Here is a 27,288-nt window from a genome sequence, read left to right as displayed (position 1 = left end):
CGGCAGCACAGCAGCAGCAGGAGGTCCCATTAGCTAAAGTGGTGCTTCAGGTTAAGAATAGTTTCAGGTTAAGTACGGACCTCCGGAACGAATTAAGTACTTAACCCGAGGTACCACTGTACAGTGTATCCCCCTATGAGGTTATTCAGCAACCTGTTTGCCGCAGCAGAATAAAACAAATACTAATGAAGCAAGCTCTACAGATTTATCTCTGTATTTATTCCTGTGCTCCTTAATAGCAGTTTAATAAACAGGGCTATTGCTTAGCTAATTATTATGGCATTTTAGTTGCTACTATATTGAAAACATCCTTAGAGGATTCCTTTGAAAGCTTGGCTCATAATTACAATGTAGCTTCAGGGCAAAGTATTTCTTTTCTTAACACATAGCATCTTATATAGTGCTTTTAAGAGTTTTTAAAGCCCTTTGCATATATTACTGGTACAGTGGCTGTTGAGATACAGTAGAATATAATCAAGTGATAGGAGGAATAGGAATCCAGGTTTATCCTGACTCATGAAATGACGTCATGAGTTTTCTCTGAGCAAACTCTTGTTCTGGAGTGATAGAAGTTGCATTGGACACCCACAATTTGGGGAAATAGTACGGTAGAGGCTACCAAACTTTCTTCTCCATGCAGCCATTTCAAGATCTCAGGCTTCAGCAGTCCCACTGACTGCGCAAGATTCTCAGTCCTTGGCTGTCAGGTTCACACTTTCATTCCAGTTCCTTTTCCCACACTTTCAAAGAGATGGGTAAATGCCGAAAAATGCAATGAGTGCTATTGAAATTTTACAGATAAGTGGCACATACAAATCCAATATGACAGTAATAATATGAAAGCTAGAAAGGAGTTGTCTAGATGCTTGCCCTTAACAGAGAAGACCGGCAACAAAAGTGTCTGTTGAATTATCTGATGTGGCCAAAGAAACCACAGTTGCCTATAATTAATTCATCCTTGCTAGCTTGCAAATACGTCTCTTGTATGCCCAAGAATGCATGCATGTAGGTTCAGAAATGCTTGTTAAAATGTGTCTTTTGTTTTTAAACAAGATTAGTTCAGTGTGTGTGCAAGGATCCATCTTGAGAACCATTCCTGAGAGAGCCTTTACTTACTTACTTACTTACTTACTTACTTACTGTTAGCCACCTGTGGAGTAACAATACAAAGGGTGGGATACAGTGGTACCTCCGGTTGCAAACAGGTTCCCTTCCAGAGCTCTGGTCGGATCCTGAGGTTTCCACAACCGGAGGGACCGCTTCTGCTCATGCGCATGGCACAGCGCTTCTGTGCATGTGAAACCTGGAAAAATGCCGCGTTTGCATCCTGGAAAAATGCCACGTTCGCATCCTGAAGGATACACAACCGGAGGTGTGTGTATCCAGAGGTACCACTGTATACACATTTTAAAATTAAGGTGTTTTTTTTTTAATTTGATTTTTAAGAAACATGGGGGCACTTTTTCCGGAGTGACAGATTACATACTCCTGGCTGGACAAGAAAAAGGGAGAATGTGTGCAGCAAAGATGGAGGGAGAAGGTCGTAACGTACTAGCAGTAGCGGTCCTTTAGATTCCTTGCTTATTCTCATGCATTTTAATTGCCTGTTGTAGACGAAAGAGAGCCACTTCACCTACTTGTAGCATAACCTGCACCTACTTGTAGCACTTCAAACAGCTCTTCCACGTACCTGTGTCAGGCTTGCTACTTCACGGCAGATTTTTAAAATGTTTATAACAAGAGAATTACTCATTTTGTTAGTTTCATAACTCTGAAGGCAAATAGTTTGTAATGAGTTAAAGAGAAGAATTTGTTATCCAGCTAACGTTGCAGCTTGAGTGGGCTTTTTCCCCCTGTTTATGATTAGCGCTGCCTTAAGTCCAAGAATATCTTAAGGCACAAGGCTATGAAGGATAAATGAATCAGAGAGAGGCCCACATAAAAATTCCTAAATTAATATGCCTCTCCTAAATAGAGACAGAGTTTCTTTTACTTAGTACTCATAGTTATTCCCTCAATTTCCATTACCAGTTATTTTGCTCTCTTTTTGCATACTTGCCTTGTAAATTTCACATTCGGCTCTAAAAATTGGGCCCAAGCTACAAATATTACCGTATTTTTCGCTCTATAACACGCATTCGACCATAACACGCACGTAGTTTTTAGAGGAGGAAAACAAGAAAAAAAATATTCTAAACAAAACAGTGGATGTATGATTTTTGTGGTTCATGCTGTGGCCACAGACATGTGATCTGACAGTGAGTTTGGAGTAGCCCAATGCAAAAATCCTGAGGATCCATGTGGGTCCATGCTTTGTAACCACGTTTTTGCACCACTGCGGCCCCAGGCAACAGTGGGTGCGTGATTTTTTTGGTGCAAGATGTAGCCATGGACATGCTATGTGATCTGATGGTGAATTTGGGGTGACCCAGTGCAAAACTCCTGAGGTTCCATGTGGATCCGTGCTTTGTAACCACATTTTAAGTGGGGAGGGAAGGAAAAGCACTCAAGGGACAAGGAACACGCGTGGGGTGGGTGGAGAAGGATGCTGCTAATAATGCAGAAGAGGGGTTTAAGGGGAGAAGGAGCACACGTGGGGTGTGTGGAGAAGGATGCTTCTAATAATGCAGACGAGGGGTATAAGGGGAGAAGGCTCCTCTCCTCTCCCGCTTTGCTCCTTTAAAGAAGCAGGCTCTCTGTCCCTCTCTCCTCCCCACTCAGCAGCTCTTCTCCCACTTTGCTGTTTCAAAGTGAGCCACGGAGGAGGGAAGGAAGGGGAACCATGGATCCTCTGCTCACAACTGCAGCAGATCCCCCCGCCACCCATAGGCATTCCCTCCATAACACGCACAGACATTTCCCCTTACTTTCTAGGAGGAAAAAAGTGAGTGTTATGGTGCAAAAAATACGGTATGTCATCACGTCAGTCTTGTTTTCATGACTGCTGTTCTCCCAAGGAAAATAACTTTTGGGAATTTTTGATCCAGGGGTTACCAACCTTTTTGGGCCCATAGACACAACTGCAAACTGGAGAACCTGTTGTGTGCACTACATACACACAGGGCAGCCAAGCACATACTGCAACCTATTTTATTTTATTGACTACAGTAGAATACTTCTTTCATGGCTAATTGCAGCAGGGGAGGAGATCCTGTGGACGTCAGGGAGGCCTCTGCAAGAACATCTGTGCCCCCTGGAGGCCACACTCCTTGGAGACCAGTTTGTGTCCCCCCCCCTCTCTCTCTCTCTCTCTCTCTCTCACACACACACACACAATCACTGCCTTAATACTTTCCCTATCATCTGTTTTGCCCTTTCAAAATAACTTCCTAAACCTGATTTCTACCTACAGGAGGGGGGAATGCCAGGACCCCTGTATTTTTGCTCATTTGTGAAAAAGCAGCTTGAGGGGTGGTGACTGGTTTGGCAAGGGTTAACCAGCATCTTTTGCCTGCTCTGCTGCTTAAGATTCCAGCCTCCTTTAGAGGCTTCCCTTCACAGGGAGGGCTGGGGGGAATCTATCAGCAAAAAGAAACATGGAACAACATGTAGCTTGGTACCTCTTCAGATTGCAGATTTGGTAGAATTGCAGCTGTTTAGCAGAAAGGATCTGAAGGATAGGGGCAAGAATTGAGAGAGTTTCAGTATTACTCTTTTCCATTGGTAGCTCTGGATGAAATAATAATTCAATTTTTGCTATTGGGGAGTCTAAAAAGATCAGATGCAATATACTAATAGGCTTTATCTATGTTTCTTCATGGTTCTGGTATGCCTTTCAGTCTCATTCATCCTTGCAACCAAATTCTGTGGATTGTGGTTTCAGTTATAGAAGCCCATTGGTAAGTCCAAGGCATAGACATCAATTTTATACAAAAATCTGCACTCTTAAATATTATTACCCAAAAGTATGTCCCACATATCATTATTCTCAGTAAACATTTTGTAGCATCAAGTAGCAGCTTTGCAGAGTGTTTACGTCCTCAGGAAAACCTGTGATCTTGGATATTTTTTAAACTTCTTTGAGAGAGGGAAAACTGAGACTGAGTAGCCCAAGACCATCTAATAGTCAGTGATCTCAGCTGGGATTTGAACTTGGGTTTTGCAAGTTTAGCATGTGACCTTTTACTTACTATATATATTTTAGAATAGACTTCTGTCTCTCTCACTATCAATCGCTTTGGGAGAATGATTACTTGTTGAAAGTTAACTCAGAAAATAGCATTGCCAATGAGAGCACGTAATAAATACAACCTGGCTGCCTCTTTAATTAATCAATGTATGGCTTAAGTTGTATACAGCCTTAAGTTTGGCCATATAAGCCTTTTTGTGACTTGTTTGTAGCCCCAATTCTTTCATTATTTAGTATTTAGATTGGATTACAGAAGTGTTTGTAAACCATTGAAAGCTTCTCTCCTTGAAGAGATTCAACAGTGGTTTTAATTATTTTTTGTTCCTGTCCCCAAAACAGGAAAAGAACATGATGCATATATGGAACTTCTTTTTTTAAAAAAAAATGAAATTGGTACATTTTTATGAGGCTTGTTTGTTCTGCTTATCTGTTTGAAACGTCACATGTTTGCAACCCACTTCCCAATAGGATGTATTCAGTTTAAAGAAAGCTGGTGAAATTTCTAGGAACGGTAAGACACAATACATGCTTTAGTTTAAAATGAGAAGAGTTGTAGGTTCACTGAGGGCTATTTCACACAGGACATTTTCATGGCTTGCACCTAGGACAACCAGTATACAAAATCTTCTTCTGTGAATTCTGAGTGAGTTTTGCTCACCACGCCCTCTGTGATATTGGGAAACAGCACTTGTTTCCCAATGGTGCGCAATAGTGGCAAAGTAGCCAGTTGCGCAATTGGTCACATGTGACATTGGCCCTATTCAGATGTAAAAAAGGTCTATAGCTCAGTGGTAGAGCATCTGCAAAAGGTACCAGGTTAAGTCTCTAGCAGGTAGGGCAATGAAGATCCCCAGTCTTGAAACCTTGGAGAGTTGCTGTTGGCCAGCTACTGAGATTGATGGGCCCAGTGGTCTGACTTGGATAGGAATACCAGAAGATGCCTTATACGACCTCAGACTGATACACTATGATAAAGGAGTATAACAGACTTGGGTACTTCAGGAGCATCCATACAAATCTTTGCTAGATTTTGTCTAAACAAATGATTTCCTGGAATGTGCATGGCAAAAAAGAAAAAGAAATGGAGGGTCTTTTTGCATGAACAGTTAATGGCACCCGTTCTTACACCTGACTTAATAATGCTTCATTGTGTTCCTCAGGGATTATGTGAGGAGTGAGCTGGAGTCTGGCTATGAAGGGCCAATGTACTTAGAACCTCTTTCCATGAATCGTTTTATGACAGCCTTAATAGGTGAGTACACTCAAATTCGACATCTCCTAAGGGGCACCATGTTCTTTCTTGTACCATGAAAGCACATTTCACATAATCAAAATCACCCTCTTCAGCCATATTTATCTGCCTGTGTCTTGCCATTTATAGCAAACAAAATTAATAGTGATTGTGTAGCTTCACAGACCATAGCTGTAATTTTGGCTCCTTTTCTTCAGTTACTGGGTACTGCTTGTTCTGTGTCTTCTTTGGAATGGTCTGCTCGTTCAGTCCTGTTTTCTATTTGTGCCAACCTGTGATCTGGATTATGTGGATTAAGCAGTAAGGGGCCTGTAATATTTGGAGGTTCCAGCTTTAGGGCAGGGAATTGCAGCTACACGTTGCTGTGAATTCTGTTTGCTTGTTTTCAAATATTACAGGCCCTTGGTAAGAAACTGTGGGGCCGTTTTGAGACAGGAATGAAGACTGGTGTCACTGTTATCCCCTATATAATGACACTAGCACAAAACACCACACCTACTATACTATATAAAAACGCTGCACTATATCAATAATTCTAATTATTTTTTTTGTCTTTCCAGAGGACAGTCCTCTGCTCGGAGGCCTATCAGAGGATTGTCCTCTATTTGAAGGCATGTTTTGACTGGTTTATAGAGCAAGAACCATAAGGAAGAGCAGCAGGGGCCTTGAAATCTTTCTTCTCTTTTTAGATGACTTTTTTGTGATGTAGATGAGGACACTCTAACTAAACAATCAACATTAAAATAGACTGAGAGCTGAAATTTTAAGGGAAGAATGAAATAAATGCTGATCCATTGTTGTTGTTTTTTTTAATTTTAGTTACAGACTAAAATAGGTTAGCATTGTACTCAAGACTGATTTTGGGCGTTTTGTGTCCATGGTGGCCTTGTGGCTTTTTACCAGTTTTTGAAGACTTATTGGGACCTTCTTTCATAAGCAAAGCATGTTCCAGCCCTACAAAGGGATATTCATCTTCTGCTTTATGGTGATGTTACAGCTGGTCTGACAGGAAATCAGCTTGTCTTTTGGCAGTAACTTTTTTAAACAGCTCATTTACCGAAACTACCAGTAATGCAGCCTTCAGCAAGAAATCCCAGCTTTTTCAGTCTCTTTGCTCTGATGAATGTGTTGTGGTTTTTGAGAAAACAAGAGATGGGAGGCCTGAAAGCTTTCTTTAGAGGTGTTTGTTCTAACGCAGGAATAAAAAGCTGCTGTTTCTGGCTAGGCTGGCTGCTTTCCCTTCTGAGCTAATTTCGCAACACCCACTTATTTCTATGATCATTAAAAAAAAAAAGTCCCACCACTACCACCAGGGACTACTTGTAATCTTGAAAAGGATTGTCTCTTTCCTTACAAATATGCTTTCATTCAGTTTCCATTTTACAGTTAGCATCTTCTTTTCATGAGCACTCTGGAAAAGAAGCTCCTGATCCAAACTGTTTTCTTGGCATTTATTTTCAAGTCTCAAACTATTTAGTTTTAATCTTCCAACAGTTCTGCTGGCTCAGGTTTTTTTAATTTCCCAGTTTCCATTTCACCAGTAGCCAAACTGAGCCTCTCACTGAGGGTGGGAGGAAAGCAGTTATCAAATACAATTGACTGTATTCAGCTAACTTTTAGTCAGAGTAGACCCATTCAGGTTAATTCATTACTTCAATACCACCTCTTGTGGGTAAGCTGAGAATCCTCTTGGGAATCCCTAGCCTTTCTCCCAAAATTGTTGTTCCTGGGGCTTTATGTGAAAAGTCCTGGTAGTTAAGCTTGTAGGACTGAAATCGTCCTCAATTGGGTATCCAGGAAAGACTGGTATCCTAAATTTCTGATGTTAAGTGACATTTGAGGATTGCCCAGGTGTGCAGAGAAGTGAAAGTTTGGAAATACAAAAAATAAAGGGAGACAACCCCCCTCTGCAAAACATATTCACAAGGACTGAACATAGTCCTTCTAGTTAGACTGGAGGATTTGCGCCATAAAGCATGTGTCATCCCTTAACCCTAATTTCCTCCCCCAACTATATGATGTTTGGGATTTGATCTCCTCTAGAAACTAAGAGCGGTGGTGGAATAAATTAGAAGTGAAGAAAAAAACCTGCTTCCTCCAGTCTTAATTAAGCCCACTTCCAGGACTCAATTTAAGCTGTAAAAGAGTTTTCACATCCTGAAGTATCTCAGAGTGGCAAGTGGTAACGGGTAAACAATACTACCAGCAGCCTAGTCTGTGCACTGTACCACTCGGAGATCCTGCTAACCAAAAGCTCGACCTCAACAGTCAGCACTATATAGGGCAAGTGTTGCCAACCACATTTGGGCCTGTTAAGCACATATGCAAACAAGGGCACCACACACACCACAACCTATTCTATTGGTTGCATTGCAACATAATCCTTCTTTCCACCCTAATTTCAGTCGTAAATGCCTCTGTGGGTGCATGTGTGGCTGCAGGTGCCACAATGGCAACCCCTGTTATAGGTCATTTGCATTATAGTGGTTGGATGCTAAAGGTCAGGGCCTGGTGAGCAGGAAGTTGCTCTAGTTTAACCTTCTTATGCTGTTGTGCAATGCAGGAACTTCCTTCCCTTATCTGTCTGTGCATATATACACACATGCTCCCTGCACTCATGGCTCTCAGCTTGTTTTTTCCTTAAATAGCAACATGCATAGGCATCTTGAACCTGCCTTGAGAGAATAGGAAGATTAGGTGGGGAGAGATACGGTCAGGAATCTGAGTTATGGCCACCATTCTGCATTAATGGCATGCTTAAGCGCACAAAGCAGAACACCCTTCACTATCAAATCAGTCTCTGCACCCCTGGTTGTTCCCACAAAACTTCCACATAGTAAGAATACTTTCAGTTAACCTAAAACTTGAGGTGCCAGCTTATTTCCTTTGCCTCTTGTGAGAGACATTCAGATCAGAATATATGCCGCCCTTTGATCTGATTGCGCCTGCATTTTTCTAATTCGTGTAATGATAAACAGACTGCAGTGGAAATTAGCCCTCAGCTATGATTAAGTCTCCAAGCATCATACTTCAGTGCAGGGGCTTAACAAGCAAAATGAATGGCTTCTGTTTCATAGCTGACGAACTAATTGCTCAAAAATCCCATTTTCCAGCATTCACACTAATGGGCCGGTGCACAAAAGTATTCTGCTGTTGGTGTAGTTGTTTTCGTTCTCTCCCTCTTTCCAGCCACATTGACTAAGCTAGCCCTGTCTCAAGAACGCTGGGCTAATTTTAAAATTTCTCCATCTTGTGTGTCTTAGCATATGGGAAGGTTGCGAAGTTGCTTTAAATATTGATGTGTATAATTAATTTTGACTGCAGGCTCGTGCTGTGTGTTCCACATTTCCCTCTGGAACAAGAAAGTACCAGTTGCACCAGTGATTATGTAAAAGGAGATGGGCCTAACAAAATAAAATTAAAAAGTTAAATTGACAAACAGGATTGTCTAACTTTCTGCCGTGTCTCAGGGTGGTTGGGTGAGACTGAAGGTATCTGAGAGGGTGAAGACAGCTGGCATACAGGCTTGTTCATACCATCAACCAATTAGGGGGCACCACAACAATTCCGTAGAATTTAAAGATTGCCTTTGCTTTCCAATGCGCCTTCACTTTTTGTACCTATAATTGGAAAACTGCAAAGAGAAAATAATATGAAGTTAAGCAACAAGAGGAGAATTCGAGAAGGCGCTAAATTTTGGGGCATTTTATATGCTGCTTTAATTAGACTATTACTCAGATCACCTGCTCTTAGATTATTCACTCTCAAGCTCCGTTTTGTCATCTGTGTTGTGTGAATCATGTTCTGTATTCTCTTATAAATGAATGTGGAGCAACTTCAAGTAACCAAATACATGTACGGTACTTCAGAAGTTCTGAACTACTCACTTAACTGCAGCCATAAGCAAGACTTTGCTTTAATATTCAGCCAGTCCTCATTAATGTATGGAAATCAGCAAATGTCTTATTTTTGTGGATGAAATTGGAGGACGTAGCTTTGGTTCTAACAGATACATTATATGTATGACACTTTTCCACTCCCAGAAGGGAGGATCGCCCAGTCAATGTGCACAAGAGGTACAAGTATAGGAAGTTTGGTGTTGCTGTGTCGCTGATGACACTAGCTTCGACATAAAAGGATTTTCTGCCTTTAAAAGGCTTATTGTGTAACAGCTATAATGTGTTGCCGTGTGTGTGTTTTGGGCCACAATAGAAAACAACAATTACTAAGCTAGAAACAGTGGAAAGTTTAAGCCATCTTAATAAGCACCTCCATAGATGGGACTTTTACCTTCACTTCTGTGAAACAGCTTGTATATTTGTTGTTGTTGTTTAGTCATTTAGTCGTGTCTGATTCTTCGTGACCCCATGGACCAGAGCACGCCAGGCACTCCTGTCTTCCACTGCCTCCCGCAGTTTGGTCAAGCGCATGCTGGTAGCCTTGTATATTACTGTCTGCATTTTAGAACACACACACACACACACACACACACACACACACACACACACACAGTATCCAAATGGTTTGCATCAGATTTGGATGAATTCAGAACTAAGGTGAGGTGCCTCAGAAGTGAAATGGGGTCTATATGAGGTGATAGGAGTCAAAGACAGAACCCCTAAGGGGTTTTGTGGCACCTGGGTGATCCCGCTGTCAAAAATAATAATAATAATAATAATAAAATGCTACAGTCAAGCTTTTGCTAAAAGCATATTTGAAAGCTTACCATATAAGGTGTAAAGCTACTTCTGACTGGGGGGGGGGCTGTTTTCTGATGTGCAGAATGTGGGTTTGAACTGAATTTTGTGGTTGTGCACACCTCTGATAGTTTGAAAGCTATCCTCCTAGGCTGTGTTGGATGATTGGGAAGCAGTCTTCCTAAGACGAAGTGGCTTCTGGCTGCCACTTTTCAAAGCACAATCCTATGCAAGGCCTACGTGTTATTAATTCTCCTTGAGCTCCATATGGTTGACTCCTGGGTATGTGGGCACAGGATTGCAGCCCGAGTCTATGTGTTATGTGCAGCAGTCACTCTTAACTGCAGGCATGAGGGCATCCTTCCATTTACGAAAGTTGAAAGCCTCATTATCTTATCAAGAGTTCCTAAGTATTCCCTCACGAGTCATGAGTAAGCTGCATCTTGGGCATATTAATCTCTTTTGAGCAGCATTTCAGTGTTAAGTACACTTACTCCGAGCTAAGTTATTGGGTGTGGAGAAACTTGCTTCATATGTTACATTTTTTGTTTTATTCCTGCAGTGGAAGCCATTTAAATGGCACCCCTCCCTCTCATTATTATCTGTGCATACGTTGTAATGACATAGGCAGCAGGGAAGCTGTATAGCTTTTTCAAACAGTACAAGTTTTAGACTGCGGTTCTAGGCACCCTGACCTCTGAGTAAGCTCCGTTGACCTTGGTGCAACTTGGTTCTGAGTAACCGTGCTTAAGTTTGCACTGTTAAGCACACACAGCCAGTCTGTAACGTATAAATATAAAAATATACAGTCATACCTCGGGTTGAATGTGCTTCGGGATGAGTGCTTTCGAGTTGTGCTCCGCGGCAACCCGGAAGTAATAGAGCGCGTTACTTCCAGGTTTCGCCACTTGCGCAGACGCTCAAAATGACATCACACGCATGCGCAGAAGCGCCAAAATGTGACACACGCAGACACGCGGACACGGATTACGTTTGCTTCTAGATGCGAACGGGGCTCCAGAACAGATCCTGTTCGCATCTAGAGGTACCACTGTATATCACTGAAATGTAATATGTAAGGCAGCCCTTCCAACCTCAGCCCCGAAGCCAAATGTGGCCCTCCAGGACACTCCAGCTGACCCCTGGGAACCTGTCCAGGCTACACACCCCTTTAAAGCCACATTTCCCATTGGTCGTGCTCCACAATTTCCTTGAGTGCCCTGGTGCATGTTTTTGAAGTGTGATAGCACCGCTTGCTTGCTTGCTTGGAGTGGTGTGTGTGTAGAAACCTCTGACCGAATATAACCAAGTGTACAAAGGTAAGGATCACATCTGTTGGTCCACCCATACTTGTCTCTGACCCCCCCCCCCCACTGCCATGTGGTCCCTGGGAGCTCACCCATGAGGGACTGTGGGCCTTGGACTGGCAAAGTTTTGCTACCCTTGCTTTAAGCATACTGCCTAGGGCTATATTTTTTTATATTTATATTTTTGCCACAGTCCTCCCATATCTTCACAAAACATGCAGCAACCACAATTTTGCCTTCTGTTAAAAAGCAGCTGAACTAGTTGAGCTATGTTTCGTATGCAGCTTTTCCATATTTAGATTTGGCAGTCACACATAGTCCCAGCGCTGGATTTATGTATAAGCTAAACAAGCTATAGCTTAGGGCCCCATTCTCTTGGGGGCCCCAAAAAAGTTCAAAGTGAAAACAACAACTGGATGTACATTTCCAAAATATAAGATAAAAAAAACCTACATACAACAACAGTGTTTTGTGTTGTGTGGTTTGTGCAGTTACTCTAATCTTATAAGTAATGGACCCCGCCTGCTAGCCTGCTCCCTAGAATATTACTGGTTTGCTCATTTCTATATATAGGGTGCCTACATTCTGCATGGACTGGTTACATGGAAACATGTGCAAATGGCTTTAGATACCTATTAGGTCCATAAATCATCATATAGCATATATTCAACACAAAAAACAGGGACAATTTGTTATTGACAAAGGACATCTGGACATATAAAGAGCCCCATTACCTTCAGTAGCTATGGGCCTCATCAAACCTAAATCCGGCCCTGCAGAGTCCCCAGTGTGAACTTCTCCCTTTGCTATCAATTTAGTCCATCATTGTTGCATGAGGACAATGGATTTAATCAAAATAAGATGCGTCAGGCTGCGTTCTAGGCTGTGGCGCTGCTTAATGAGGTTACTGGGGGAGGTGGGAGCCATTCATAAGGTACAGATTTTGTTGAAATTGAAAGGATGTCGCTATTCAGTGTTCTCTGTCACTTTCAGGTCAGCTTGTGGTCTGCACCCTTTGCTCCTGTGTCATGAAAACCAAACAAATCTGGCTCTTCTCTGCTCACATGCTCCCTCTGCTGGCACGGCTTTGCCTGGTCCCTCTGGAAACTATTGTGATCATCAACAAATTTGCCATGATTTTCACCGGCTTGGAAGTTCTCTATTTTTTGGCATCCAATCTTCTGGTACCATACAATCTGGCCAAGTCTGCATATAGGGAACTTGTTCAGGTAAGACGTATGCATGTTGAAATAAAGTAACTGGTTTTATCGTTAGGTCTTGCATACTTTTGTAATATGGTAGGTGCATATACATATGCAGACAAACAAACGCACCTATATCCGGCATTTAGGTATTGGATGCAAGCCTGGGTTGCTTGTAGAATATAATTGTGAGCCAATCCTAAAAATGGCTATTTTTGAGTACTGCAAAGTGCAATGCAGGTACCGATAACACAGAGGTCTCTTTTAGCCCTGTACATCGGAGGGTTTCATTGTTGAATGGGAGAAATGCTATCTATTTCAGTTTTGCCTTATCCCATGAATTAATAGAGGCCCTACTGCCCACAGCTCCCTTTCGCCCTTGCCACCTACATTGCTTTCTGCTATGCGAAACATTTTGACAGTAGTTCCAATATGAACCATTCTTGCTGTTCATAAGCATTGCCTCCGCTTGTGTATGAGTGTTCATGAGGAATGAATTCTCTCGACCCAAAAATACTATGTATCCGTGAAGTTAATGAAACACTGAAATAGCTAATTACACTGTTGCAATCTCAAATGCAGCTGTAGAATTGAAGATGTATATAAATAACCATCAGCTTGTTAATTAACACGATGGTACGTTCTCTCTTTAACAGAGAACTTGCTATCTGATCTGTGTGTACATTCATCTGTGCGGTGATGGAAAGGAGGGGAAGTGGGCAGGGGAAATTAGGGCTCTCCCAGGTGACAATCTTACTGTTTGCAAGCTGCTTTGGGATTCATTTGAATGAAAAGCAGCATTGAAATATAATAAATCAAATCAATTTAGTCTTGCTTTGTGATCTACAGTCAGTGCCAAATAGCTGAAGGATAATTAATATTGATTAATGAAACATTAAATGCAAGAACCACTGGCACTGAAGGGTGGGGTGATGGCATCACTTAATTTTACATTTAAAATTGCATTTGCTGGCAGACATGTTAGTGGAGGGAACTTCAGTACTTCTGCCTGTGGCACCCATTATGTAATTGGCTGTGGCCCCACAACATCTGCTGGAAACTGGGGGCAAGCTGAATGAAAGAGAACCCTCACAACAGTCCTGTCAAATAGCTTTGATGGATATACCTTATTTGAAAGTTTATTCAAGGTGGATCACTGAAAAAGATAATAAAATCTTTAATAAAAATATAAACCAAATGCAAAATGCAACTTTTTTAAAAAAAGTACTTGTATGTAAATAGTTTAGATTGCCTTAGTTCTTATTCATTTGAAGGCGTTAAAAATAAGCTGGCTTTCTAATGCAACCTGTGCAGGAAATCTTAATGCCTGGTAAGTGCAGCGCCACACACTCTCAACATTTGCAGAAAGGTGTTTGTCCTTGACAAACAGTACTCATACCACTGTTTTGTTAATTCCCTGTGCAAATCTTGACATTTACTTGTTGAGAATATCTAAACAATCTGGAAGATGCTTACTACCTTCTGTTTGGATCATAGAGATGCTAATAAATAAATAAAAGCCTGTGGTTAAGAATAACTGTGTGTAATGTAAGCTAGAGAGAATGGAGTGCTGTTTACAAGAGGACAGAATTGTCACTAAGTTAATTTCCCCCCAAATTGCATCTCAGACAAACTGCCTGCAATCAGAGCATAATTATAGCTCTGAATTGGCTTTGTGTTAAGATTCCAATATAGTGTAATTTAGGGTTAGGGCATGACAACTTCTACAAAATAACATGCTGTAATCAGAATTGTATTTGTTCTGAAACAGGGAAAATATATATTGCTCAAAACAAAAAACTGAGGCTTTATGCTTACAAGTAAAAAAATAATCCAATGAACTCATCCAGCAAATGTTTGTCTGTCTGTCTGTCTGTCTGTCTGTCTGTCTAATATATATTCCAGGCTAGAACTCGTCTTGTTTAATCTTGCCCAGAGTTGGCTTAACTGTATTTTGCTTACTTTGTATTCCAGTTGCTCTCACTGATCTGATTGGTTGCCTTTTCTCAGCTTGAATTAATTCAGTGTAAATCAATATTTTGCTCATATGTCTCCTTCTGAGACTTGGAGGTGACATTGTTATCAATAGTTTTTTTTAATGCCAGAAGAGGCAGGGGAGATGCAGGAGGAGGATTTAAAACACACAGAGAAATACTGCTTTGCAGCCATATCTCCAGAGCCCTACAGTTCTTGAAAGCACATGGGTGAAGAGTAGAGTTTCTGGGCATTCTGTCTAGTGAACTTAACTCTGTTGTTTCCAGTGGCTCATGGCAGTGTATCCTTATCTATCCACCCCATTAGGGAAACACCTTGTTGAAAGTTGAAAATACCATATCAGGGGTAGCCAGTGTGGGGTCCTCCTTATGTTGTTGGGACTCCAACTCCCACCAATCTCAGCAAGCATAGTCACCTTGGCAAAACTTCCATTGCAGAAGTAACAGTTGAATCAGCGAAGTACATGTTTGCTGCTCAGCAGTGGCTAAAGAGTACAAAATTTAAGAACGGCCATTGAGAAACTGCATTTTGATATTCTGGTACTTCCATTGTTATCTGTAAAGTAGTTCTTAACCATAAATAAGTGCAACAGCTGAACTTTCAAAAAAGCCAAGCAGACTGTTGTGCACATTGCCATAGCTGAACTTCAAGCACAGAAGTTTTGTGCAGAGCTTCTTGCCTCCGTTTTACTTAGTCATCTCAAAAAGCATTTTGATCTTGCCATAATTGCTTTCCCATCCCATATTGTTCCACACACCCAACCACTACTGGTCCTACTCTTAGAGCATGATCATATTCAAAGCCTTCCATCGATGCAGAACTGAGTGTATTATTATTATGATTATTATTAATTATGATTTTTTATACCCCACCCATCTGGTTGAGTTTCCCCAGCCACTCTGGGCAGCTCCCAATCGAATGTTAAAAACAATACAGCATTAAATATTAAAAACTTACCTAAACAGGGCTGCCTTCAGATGTCTTTTAAAAATAGGATAGCTATAGGATAGTTGTTTATTTCCTTGACACCTGATGGGAGGGCGTTCCACAGAGCGGGCGCCACTACCGAGAAGGCCTTTTGTCTGGTTCCCTGTAACCTCACTTCTCGCAATGAGGGAACCGCTAGAAGGCCCTTGGCGCTGGATCTCAGTGTCCAGGCTGAACAATGGGGGTGGAGATGCTCCTTCAGGTATACAGGACTGAGACCGTTTATCATCATCATCTCAGTAAAGTGCCAAGACACAAATATGTGCCTTAATTATCAAAATGAATGCCACATGCTAGTTTAGGAACCATAGATTGCAACTGAAAAATGATTTTCTTTCTTCTTCTTTTTTAAAAAGGTAAAAGTGGTGGCTCAGATTTGACACCTGTGATTTGTCAACAGGAAGGTGGCAAAAATAGTTGGCAGAGTGTCTGTTTGGTTGTGACAGTAAATGTGAATAACTGTGCCGTCACTCATTGTTTACATCCAGTGATCTCCATTTTCTCCTTCTGATATTTAGATTTTGGGGAGGCAACGGAAATCATTAAAAATCTTCTCTTCTTTTAACTTGTCCAGGTGGTTGAAGTGTATGGCCTCCTGGCCCTGGGGATGTCCCTGTGGAACCAGCTGGTGGTCCCTGTCCTCTTCATGGTCTTCTGGCTGGTACTGTTTGCTCTTCAGATTTACTCCTACTTCAGCACACGGGATCAACCTGCCTCTAGGGAGAGGCTACTCTTCCTCTTTCTAACCAGGTAATTAACAAAAAAATCTGTAGCGGGCTGTTGCTAATCTGTGCTGTGTAAAGCAGCATGGCTGGCTAGAACGTTATACTCTAAAACGTTTGGAGGGCACCAGGGTGCAAAAGCTGTATGCACCTGTTGGCATATACACCATCATAGAATTTTCTACACATGTGACAGGGCTCCCCTCACAAGCAATGAAACCTGCACCACAGAGCGTTTGCACGTACCTGCATATGCCTGCAATCCTTCCCACCTTATTTTTTAAAGGAAGAATTACAGAAATTGGGAGTTCTTGTTTCTGCTAAACTTCCTTGCCCCACCCCCCCAGTAAATGGTTTTCAGGAAGAAATCTAAGAGAAGGCTTCTTCGGCAGGTTTAGCAGCCAAAAATGATCAAAAGTGGTTGGCACTCTACCCCAAGGAAAGGATCTATTGCACTGTGCTTTGTGGAGTCATTGTAGCCTTTGTCTCTCGGGGCCTTTTGCAGTCTTGCATGTTCCAGGAAGAAGAAGTTGGGTTTCATTGATAACCAGAAATAACTATAAACGGTTTAACGGGATTGCAGAGTAACACATCAGAATGGACCCAAACCCTCATGCGGCAACTTAATTTCTAATTTTACAATCATATTAGGCTTGTATTGTGCAGACATCCTTGGGCTAATGCAGACTGACACTGGAAATTGTGTAGAGAAAATACCTTGTCAACTACTAGTGGAAACCTTGGATACGTACCCTTCAGTGTTGGTGCCCCACCACAATTGGTTACTTGTGTCTAATATTTTGGCTAAATGGGAATTGGTGTATAAATGCATTGGTATAACCTTGCATCTAACTGGACTCTTTTGGATCGAAACATCAATGAGCAAACTAACAGCATTAATTTCTATCCGTCAATGAATGACTTATTATCAAAATATAAGCAGACTGGACCCCCTGCCTCAATGGTGCTATCTTGTAATACACATCTCCAGTAATATCTCCAATAGTTGAATATTGCTGCCTGATACGTATGTACATTTAAGACCCATTCTGAGTAGAAACGCTTTAGGATTTCACTGCTATGCTAGATGTGTAGCTTCAGCATTAGTATTTATAGAATACGGCAATGGACTGATTCATATTGATATTCCCCTGCTTACCCCGTCTCCATTCCCCTCCTCTTCTTACTCTGTTGTTCTCCTTGTGTCTGTTTTAGCCGCATCAGGGACCACTCTGTGTATCTATGCACAAAGATCTAATTCAGCTGTATTTTCTCCCTCCTAGTATTGCAGAATGCTGCAGCACTCCCTATTCCCTCCTGGGTTTGGTGTTTACAGTCTCCTTCGTGGCACTTGGAGTTCTAACCCTCTGCAAGTTTTACCTGCAAGGCTACCGAGCATTCATGAATGACCCAGCTATGAACAGGTAAGTGCACAGCAGAGGATGCTTAAACCTTTGACAACTCAGGCTGTGTTTAGTTAGGCTGAGCACAGCATAGTGTAATCTTTCTAAATCCCGCTCGCCACAAAAATAGCTTACTATATTGCTCAGGTCCTACTGTTATTAGATTTGACACTGAAATATAGGCTATCTTGTACCTTTCCCCCTAAGAGGATTGCAACTTGCTCAAGTTTTACATACACGATCACAGCTTTATATGCTTGGCTGAATTGGGCCAGAAGAGCAGGGGACCATTGGAGATCTCACAAGAGCCTCCATAGCTCACACAGGCACTTCCCAGAGCCCCGTAAGCAAAGCAGAGAGCTTTAAAAGTTCTTTTGCACATCTGATGGTAATATTTCTCCTAAGCTTTTATTGCATTATCAGTTTGCCTCACTTTTGCCTTTTATATTTTTTGCTCCCTGCCAGAACACCCCAACCCGAAAGGGGAAAAAATCCTCTTCAAGCTCCTCCCCCAGAGCTTTGTTTTAACACAGGGGTGTAGGACTTGTGGCACCTCAACTTCAGCTAACAACCATTGGCCAGAGCTGGTGTAAATTGCACTCCAGCAACATCTGGAGGGCCACAGGTTCCCCATCCCGCTTTCAACAATTCTTCTTACTTCATCCTGCAGTTTCCTTGTGATGTTTTAATGAATGTACACTTGCATTTGCTCACCATCTTGATGAGTAGCCCTAGTCGGTTGCCCTTGGCTCTCACGTCCCCGGTTTTAGATTGTAGGCTTCTCAGAGTTGCATCTGGTGTTCCTTAGCTCTCAAAAGCACCAGGCACATTGTGATATCATTTTGTGATACGTAATAACCTGTGTTCTCCTCCCTCCCTTCATACCACAGTTTCCTTCCTTTCTCTTCTGTGTGCCAACCAAAGTAATTTTGTTTCATCCTGAAAGCCTGTTTAAATTACAAGGAGAGACAGCTGAAAATAGCTTCCTTTCTCCCAACAATGGCTTGGCATAAAAATAGGAATTTATAAACATTAGTGGTGCAAAATTTCTAGAATGCTGAAATCTTACATTGTTACGTAAGCATATATATTGTACTCAAAAATGAGCCAAGGATCAAAGAGATCAGAAGTGATCCAGGATCATTTCAGGTGAAGACAAGATGTCGAAAAACATTCTCTGGTACCAATATTGTATTTTACAGGATATGTGCAGTTGTATTAAGTCTCACAGCTCTGTAATGTAGGGCCCATGTGATCATTATTAATTTATATTAATTGCTAGTGATTAAATTTGTCATCTGCCCTTCACTGTAAGGTCTCAGGGTAAGTTACATCTAGAAGAAAAATACAAGGCACCAAGAAAGATTAAAAACAACCCTGACCCGAAATACAAGAGCATTCTCTGTAACCCTATCAGACATGCAATTGTATTTATATGCATTTTTATTGTTGAAGTTCTTAGTGTTAAATCATTTCAGGATGTTTTATGGGAAGCGATTCATAAATTAGATAAATGAATAATATTATACGTATCAACTAAATAGTTTAGCTATCAAAGGCCAAAAGAAAAGTGACTGCCTTAAGTTGTAGAGAAGATGGTGCCTGACACTCCTCTCCTGATAGGGAGTTCTACAGTTTGGGGGCCATCACAGAGAAGGCTCTCCCATGGGCCCACCACACACATACCTCACACCAGCCATTTTATGGATGGTGACTTGCCTAAGTCTGTCAAGTGAACAGAGATTTCAATTCCAAGACCAGTGCACTGTATTGGGGATTTGCAGCTGACAGCCAATGTCTCGAAAAAGGATCAGATGCAAAAGACAACAGAAACCCACAACATAGTTCTATGTTACGTTGTACAATTCTAAAATTGAGCCAAGTTCATTAATACTACAAATGTTATTCTTGTTTTCCCTCCCCCGTTTTTTTCCTTTTATGTGATGAAGAGGGATGACGGAAGGAGTCACACTTTTGATTCTGGCTGTGCAGACTGGCTTGATTGAACTGCAAGTTGTTCACCGGGCCTTCCTGCTCAGTATTATTCTCTTCATTGTGGTTGCGTCCATCCTGCAGTCCATGCTTGAGATAGCAGATCCCATTGTCTTAGCTCTGGGAGCTTCAAGAGACAAGTAAGCCATGCATTTTCTAGTGGTATCTATTGATTCTTGCTTTGCAAGTAAATCCAGTATATATGTGGGATTTTGGACTATGGGCTTGTTAGTTTAGGCACCAAACTATGGCTTCAAAATATGAGAATGAGCATTCAAGGGTCATCAGGCTCACTTACTCCTTCCTTCCTTCATGCGTGATGATTGCTTTGCTGGTTGGGGCAAACTCCTGCTTGCCAGTTCCTTTGAACTGATCAACTATGGGGCTTACGATCCTGGTTGGCAGAGCATGAACAAGCCATAGTTTGTCAGTGTGGGCAAAACAGCAAGCAGAGGTTTGCCTCAAACTTGGGAATACAGGAGCAAACCACTGCACAATGCAAGGGAGAAGGGAACAGCTGATCCCAAGGCTCATTGAAATCTTGGTCTCTGTTTCATTTAAACCAGCCCTGTGTGTGTGTGTCTGGAAGGAAGGCTTAGATCCTTAGCAGCTGAAAAGAAGTGGGATACAGGTCCTCCCTGTTCAGTCCTCTCTGCTCTCTCTGGTGCTATTTATAATGTATGGGAGTAGTTCTCAGTCTTAGTAGTCACCGTATTTTAATGCAGATATAAAGTACTAAAATAGCGTCATGAGGATTAACAGCTCTTCTGCTAAATGTCTGCCTAAGTTTATTTTTTGTGTGTATGTTCTTATGTAGAAGTTTTGAATAGTCTATTGAGTTAGCACTGAAAAGGAGCAGCATGGCAGGAGGTGCAAAGGGTGGGATTTGGAGTATGGAACCAAGTCGACCAATAGCAACCGAATGAATACATAGCAGAAAGTGAGCACAGCAACTGAGGACCATAAATCAAAGGAGTAGGGAGAGAAAACCTTAAATGTGTAAGGGTTGGAAACCTGAAATTGATTTACTAGAACAGCAAGAAATTGGGACTAAAATTGCTTTAGTGTTGCATCTTACCTGTGACCTAATGCATAATATTTGAGGGTTTTTTTAAAAAAAAAAATGTCCTGGTTAGAAGCTATGGCTTTTTGTACCTTGCCACCGTTCCCTGTAGCTTTGTCTTCCTCTCTTCTGTGTAGCCTGAAAGCGTGGTAAATAAGAGAAGGCTTATTTATATCCACTGTGTCTGTTTGTTTTGCTTAGAGGTTACTTGTGGCCAGCACAGGTTGTTGGAGCATGTTAAATGCTAAATTTATTAGCTGAGGGAAAAGGGAATATCAGAGCTGCGGAATGCATAGCTGGCTCCTATAAATTGGCTCTGCTGGCAGCAGGCTGTAACTCAGCTCTGCTAGGTACAAACTAGGCTAGGGAAAGAAGATCTAGAAATGGCTATGGGTGGTGTCCTTAAATTTTAAGATCCAGATGTTGCGCCTTGGTATTTTCATGAATAAAAGATACAGGAATATGCAAGTCCTCTCTGCACAGACACTTCTGTAGCTTGGAGTTGTGGGTTCCTTTCCTCCCCCCAGGAGACAGCGATATATCTGTGTGTCCACTTTATGCTTATGTACTGTTACAGAGAGATAACCCCTTCGGAGGGTGGGGCATGCAGTCTTCCTCCATTGAAATAGGTCACGAATGAGAGAAGCAACATGGCACTAAATAATGCTACTTTTATAAAGCTAACTGAGTGCTTTCCCCCCATCTGCTGAAACGAAAAGACAATCATGTTCAAAAGTTAAGTGGGTTGTTACATAAGAACATAAAATGTGCCTGCTGGATCAGGCCAGTGGCCCTTCTAGTCCAGCATCCTGCTCTCATAGAGGCTACCCAGATGCCCTATGAAGTCTGCCATCTGGACATGCGTGCAGCGACACTCTGCCCACCTGCAGTTCTTAGTATTCAGAGCCATGTTGTCTCTGACTACGGGGGTAGCACGTAGCCATTGTGGCTAGTAGTCACCGATAGCCTTCTCCCCAATGAATTTCCTTAATCCTCTTTTAAAGCCGCCCATGTTGGGGGCCATCCTTGCCTCTTGCCGGAGCGAATTCCACAATTTTAACTACAGATTGCATGAAGAAGTGCTTTCTTTTACTACTTGTCTTGAATTTTCGAACATTCAGCTTCATTGGCTATCCACTGGATGCTTAACACTGGGTTTCTTCTGTGGGGATTGTGCTGGTCCCCACTGAGACGATGCTACTCAGCAAGTCACTGAAGACTAAAGCCAGGGCCCTTTTTAATTTTAAAAATGTGTTTCTTTTTACAGGAGCCTTTGGAAGCATTTTCGCGCTGTGAGCCTGTGCTTGTTCTTGCTGGTCTTTCCAGCTTACATGGCCTACATGATCTGTCAGTTTTTCCACATGGACTTCTGGTTACTGATCATCATTTCTAGCAGCATTCTCACCTCCCTCCAGGTAAGGTAAAATGGCCTCCTGTATGCTGTTAATTATTTTTTAGTTCATACCTGGCAGCAAGGCCTTGTGTGGAACAAGCTGGGAAAGGATTAGAAAACCAGAGCTGGAAAGCAGAATGCAAGGTGTTGACCAGGTTGTTGTTGGGAATACAGACTGAAAGAATATGTCTTTTCCATCAAGCTTGGTCTGTGTTGCAGGCCCAAGTACAGGGCATTTGTATTTACAGATTGTAATGGGTTGCATGACAGATATACCAATTTAGAAAACTCCCATTACTAAGGAAGTTTAAACATAAACCATCTCTGTCAAACAGTTGGACACAACCCAGCTAAAGCAGAGCACTTTCCATTGATTTTTAACAGCAGAGTTGACCGTGTGCTCAAATCTCTCCTGCTGAAATCAGTGAGCCTTAAAACTACTTAATGGCTGGAATGTATCTAGCGATATTACATGTAACTTAAGCTATCCTGATCATGCCATAATGTATTTGTGTTGAAACTCTTAACATTGAAATTCAGACTTCCACTTAAAATATATAAATCATTAAAATATATTGTTCCACTTTTTTTAATAAAAAAATTAAGCCTTGAGTTTGTCTTGTTAAATATATCAATTATATATTTATCATTATGCAAGTGCATTGTTAGATTAGGTATCTATATTCTTCACCCATGCAAACATAATATTGAGAAGTTCTAGCTTTGTGACTCAGTCCCCTTTTTAAATCAGTGTCATTTTTTCTTGCTTCAGGTGCTTGGAACACTCTTCATTTATGTCTTGTTTATGGTTGAGGAGTTCAGGAGAGAGCCGGTAGAAAACATGGATGATGTCATTTACTATGTGAATGGCACCTATCGACTGCTGGAGTTCCTAGTGGCTCTCTGTGTCGTTGCCTATGGTGTGTCGGAAACCATCTTTGGAGAATGGACTGTGATGGGCTCGATGATCATCTTCATTCATTCCTATTACAATGTGTGGCTTCGTGCTCAATTGGGATGGAAGAGTTTTCTTCTCCGCAGGGATGCTGTGAATAAGATCAAATCACTGCCCACTGCTACCAAAGACCAGTTGGAACAACACAATGATATCTGTGCCATCTGCTATCAGGTGTGTAGTTCTCCTGAAATGGTACTTTTGTGGATATTGTTCTGCCTCCTTATGGTATTTTATTGGAAGAGCTGAAGTTTATGCCTTTGAATTGGGTTAGAAATTAATTGAACTGTGGAATTTATTACTACTAGTAGTACTACTGTTACTATTGTTGTTGCTATTTAAATTTGTATTCCGCCCTTCATCCATAGATCTTAGGGCAGTTCACAACATAAAATTACAGTGCAATTGTCCTGCAGGGCTAGCACTTCCACCTGTGCAATGGAGGAGTGGGAGCAAGGCTGCCCCTTCACTATGATTCCTGCATTGCAGGGGGTTGGTCTAGATGACCCTCAGGGTCCCTTCCTGTTCTATAATTCTATGATTTGCCAGCCTGTCTGCACAATGACCTGACTTGTATGATTCTTCCCTTCAGAAGAGTAATAGATGGTGTAGATTAGGTCATTATATTTCCAAGACTTCAAGTAGTATATCCACATCACACATTTTGTTATGCACTACTTCCCCCGTGCAAATTGTAGCCCCAGCCCAGTTAAGTGTTTGAGCTGGGCCAGTCTCTTCACCAGTCACAATTAAAAACGAAACAAAAAAAGTGGTCAAAGGCAGATGATGCCTGTAATTTTGTAAGATGCATCAAACATAGCTTTTTAAATAAACAAAAGCTTCGCATTTCAATTCATCTTGAAGTCATATCTTTTGAAACAAATGTAACTGCTTTATAAAGGATCTCACTTTGACAATTGTGCCCGAAATAAATTGTGTGATGTGTATGCTGATAAGCTTGCAATGGCAACTTGCTTTGCAGCCAGTGTTTGTAGCCACCCAGAGATGCAGGTAGCCTGTTGGGTTCCTTCGCACACAGTCTCAACTAGTTTCTCCAAACCTCTGCAAGAACAATTTAATCTCTGAGGCCTGTTCACTGCATCCCTGAAGAACCAGTTGGGCAGAAATTAAAAGGCCAATTATCTAAATTAGATCTAGCCTTTTAAGTGAGCATTAATAATGAAGTTAAAATAAAAACCTGGAAGCAACACTTCCACATTTGTGCTTTAAACTCCCCAAAAACTGTCTTTTCTTCCTAAGAGTGCATGTTGGATCTGAATGAAGTGGCTGTATTGATGGCTCTTGGAATACAAAGCTTCTTGTACTTTCCTAGCTACAGTTTAGGAGCATCAAATCCAAGCCACAGTTTACTAGTAGAGCACATGTACTGCATATATAAGGATCCAGGTTCAATGGAACTGCCAGTGAAAAATGCTTCAGGCAGGCATCTGCATATTTGGGCTAGTCTTGGTAGCCAACCAGAAATTGTGCCAGGAACTTGCTGCTCTTTCCAGGGATGGTACCCTCTCCCTGACCACATGCTGCACCCCAACAATCAGTGTGAAGTCAGGGACCTTCTCCAGCACCAAGCTTGGAGCTGAGGTTGGGGGCATTCCAGCAATCATTCTGCACTTTTGAGGAACCCTCATTACCTTGGAAATAGAGCGCCAAAGCAGCAGGCCCTTTCCAAGCTTGTTGTGCTGCGCTTTGGAGGCTTTCAAAGAAGTTCAGAAGCCCAGTACACTGTCCTCGTCTCCAAGGGCGTTGGCTCCTGGGGGCCAAGGCACTATGCCCCCCATCTTATTTTTTAGGGGGCTGGGCCCCCTCAATATTCAGTGGGCTCCACGTGTGATGTCAGGACATCACATCAGACCCCCTCAATTGTCTGGAGAAGCTGGCGCCTCTGCTTGTCTCCCTTTCCTGTTCAAAGGTTGGGAGAGTGACTTATCATGCTAGCCAAAGGGTGATGGGACATGCTGTTTCTGCACAGAATTGTGGCATTCATCCAGCTGTGTCTATGTAGTTCTTGCACTGCAAATCCTTAGTAATTAAAATTTAGCCTACTTGCCTAGAATGAAATATTATGCTTTGTGCTTTGCTGTTCTCGTGTGTTACTAATGCATAGATATAAAGCAAGTCTCCTCTGTGTATGAATAAAGGGTGACAACTGAACATGGGCAGTTGGGTCATTGTGGTTTACCTTTTAGCAGTCCATGCTGAGTTTTAGGGTAGCTTCAGGACTCTGCGTGTTTGCTTGGGCGCTGTGTGATCCTTCTGCCTTCTTTCTTTCAGGACATGAAATCTGCTATCATCACGCCTTGCGGCCATTTCTTTCATGCGGGCTGCCTTAAGAAATGGCTTTATGTGCAAGAAACCTGCCCCCTGTGCCACTGCCAACTTAAAAACCCCACTCAGCCCCCGGGGCTAGGATTGGAGCCCGTGCCACAACCAAATCCCGGAGCGGAACAAAACACTGTTCAGCAACAAGCCACTGAGCCCGCCGGTGCAGAGCACCAGGATAGGGCAGGAGGCAAACCTATTGACAATGGACAAGCTGCCAAAGGATCAGGCTCCCTGCAGGACTCTGTCGATGTGAAGGATGACTCTGTCAGTCTGGACACTGCATCTTCCAGTGAGTCTGGCCAGGGGGAAACTGTCGCCGAAAGGCCGGCTAAAGAACGGGAAGAAGTTGCAACGCGAGATCTAGGGAGCTGCATCCAGAATTGAACAGGCGGGCGCTGGTGGAAGAATTAAGCACTCCAGGAGCTCCTGATTTGGCAGACGGAATCTGAAACCCTTTATTTGTCTCGAACAAGTTTTAACTCTCAGAATGCTGGCCAAAATGTATTTATGATATCCTATGCTGATTTTCTGTGAGCTGCTTCGTTTACAGGGCTGCCAGTGGGTTCCACTGGAAACTACCTTAGAAGCTGCCACCATGTTGCAAAAGGGCAGAAACTGGAAATCAAAACTCAGTATTGTTGGAAGGGAAAGTTGGGCAGCGGGAGATGGGGAACAAATGTGAGGATGTTGGGGTGTGAGTGGAGAGAGAGGAAGAGAGATTAAAATAAAAGACAGTGTTGTTTAAATGGAAAAGGGAGAATAAAATTCAAGGGCAATAGAGGTTTGAGTCCATATCCTTGGCCTTGTCTTTCTACAGTGAGCGGAGCTCAGTCGAGAACAGTGACACAACTCCTGTAGATCTCAGAAGTAACAATAAACAAATCAAGGATTGTGTTAGGACAGGGCAGCACTCAAGTAAGTCGAGTGTGGTGCTTTGGGCATGTCGGGGTAGGGCATTTGCATTCATGTAATCTATAGCAACTCTTGAATTTTTATGATGGAGTCTTAAACACTTCAATGTTTTAGAAAACCTTTTTTGTTCATGAACTTTCTGGACAGCATGGGCTGTGTGAAGTCATTAAAGCTCCGGTGAACTTTCTGTCTCGCCTCCAGCAGTGAGTGCAAGAGAGAACTGGGAGGAGTTTTATGGTGCTGATTGAAGCCTCTCAGTGCTGTTGAGTTCTGTGTAGTGTATAATTTCTTGCAGATGAATTGAAGCAGTATTAATCTCCTGGCAATATTTGCACCTTTGGGAATGAGTACATCAATTGTATGATCAAACGCCGCAAATGCCACTCCTAAAGCTGTTAATAGGATTTGCACCTTTTTCTTCCCCTTCCCCCTTCTTTGACAAAAATGTGTGTGTATTTAAATTTTTACATTCATCATGGCTTTCAGGTAGAACTAGGGATGTGGGAGGGATGGGAGCTGGCAATTTTTTATGTGAATTTTGATATGAAAAGGAACTAGTCACTTATTTATACACTAGGCTTGGCTCAATTTTTTGTTTTTCTCGAGAGTTGTTGTTCCTAATGTGAAATGTGACATTACTTTATTTTTTAGTAGTGAATTTGGATGTAGACTGACAGACATAGCTGAATGTCTCAATAAAGTACTTTTGAAGATTTTTACATTTTGATTGTCTTGTTCTTCCATAGGAAAGTTTCTTACATTGCAGGATTTTAGACTAGATTACACTTGGGATCCTTTCAAACCCTACAATTCTAGAATTCCTCACAACCCTGTGAGGCAAGGGTACATTATCCTTATTCTATAGAGTATGAACTGAAGCTAAGGTTGCAATCCTAATAATTTAATCATATATACTAATAATAAACTCATTATATG

General features: G+C 41.9%; 1 protein-coding gene across 2 annotated transcripts in view; it reads left to right on the top strand.

The window, feature by feature from the left end:
* RNF145 (ring finger protein 145) overlaps positions 1–27,071 on the top strand; it is a 57,300-nt gene extending 30,229 nt beyond the window's left edge. For both annotated transcript variants that reach the window (XM_083488367.1, XM_083488368.1), the window contains exons 4-11: positions 5,290–5,381; positions 12,379–12,614; positions 16,144–16,319; positions 17,575–17,715; positions 19,644–19,826; positions 22,017–22,164; positions 22,915–23,271; positions 25,390–27,071. In XM_083488367.1, coding sequence (XP_083344493.1) covers positions 5,290–5,381; positions 12,379–12,614; positions 16,144–16,319; positions 17,575–17,715; positions 19,644–19,826; positions 22,017–22,164; positions 22,915–23,271; positions 25,390–25,824 — 1,768 coding nt within the window. In that variant the 3' untranslated portion in view covers positions 25,825–27,071. The remainder of the gene's footprint in view (positions 1–5,289; positions 5,382–12,378; positions 12,615–16,143; positions 16,320–17,574; positions 17,716–19,643; positions 19,827–22,016; positions 22,165–22,914; positions 23,272–25,389) is intronic.
* The last annotated feature ends 217 nt before the right edge of the window (positions 27,072–27,288 follow it).

The sequence above is a fragment of the Podarcis liolepis genome, assembly GCF_965112155.1.
Source record: "Podarcis liolepis genome assembly, chromosome: 2".
Taxonomy (NCBI): Eukaryota; Metazoa; Chordata; class Lepidosauria; order Squamata; family Lacertidae; genus Podarcis; species Podarcis liolepis.
Note: the sequence above shows the minus strand (reverse complement) of the source record. Positions and strands in the feature narration are given on the sequence as shown.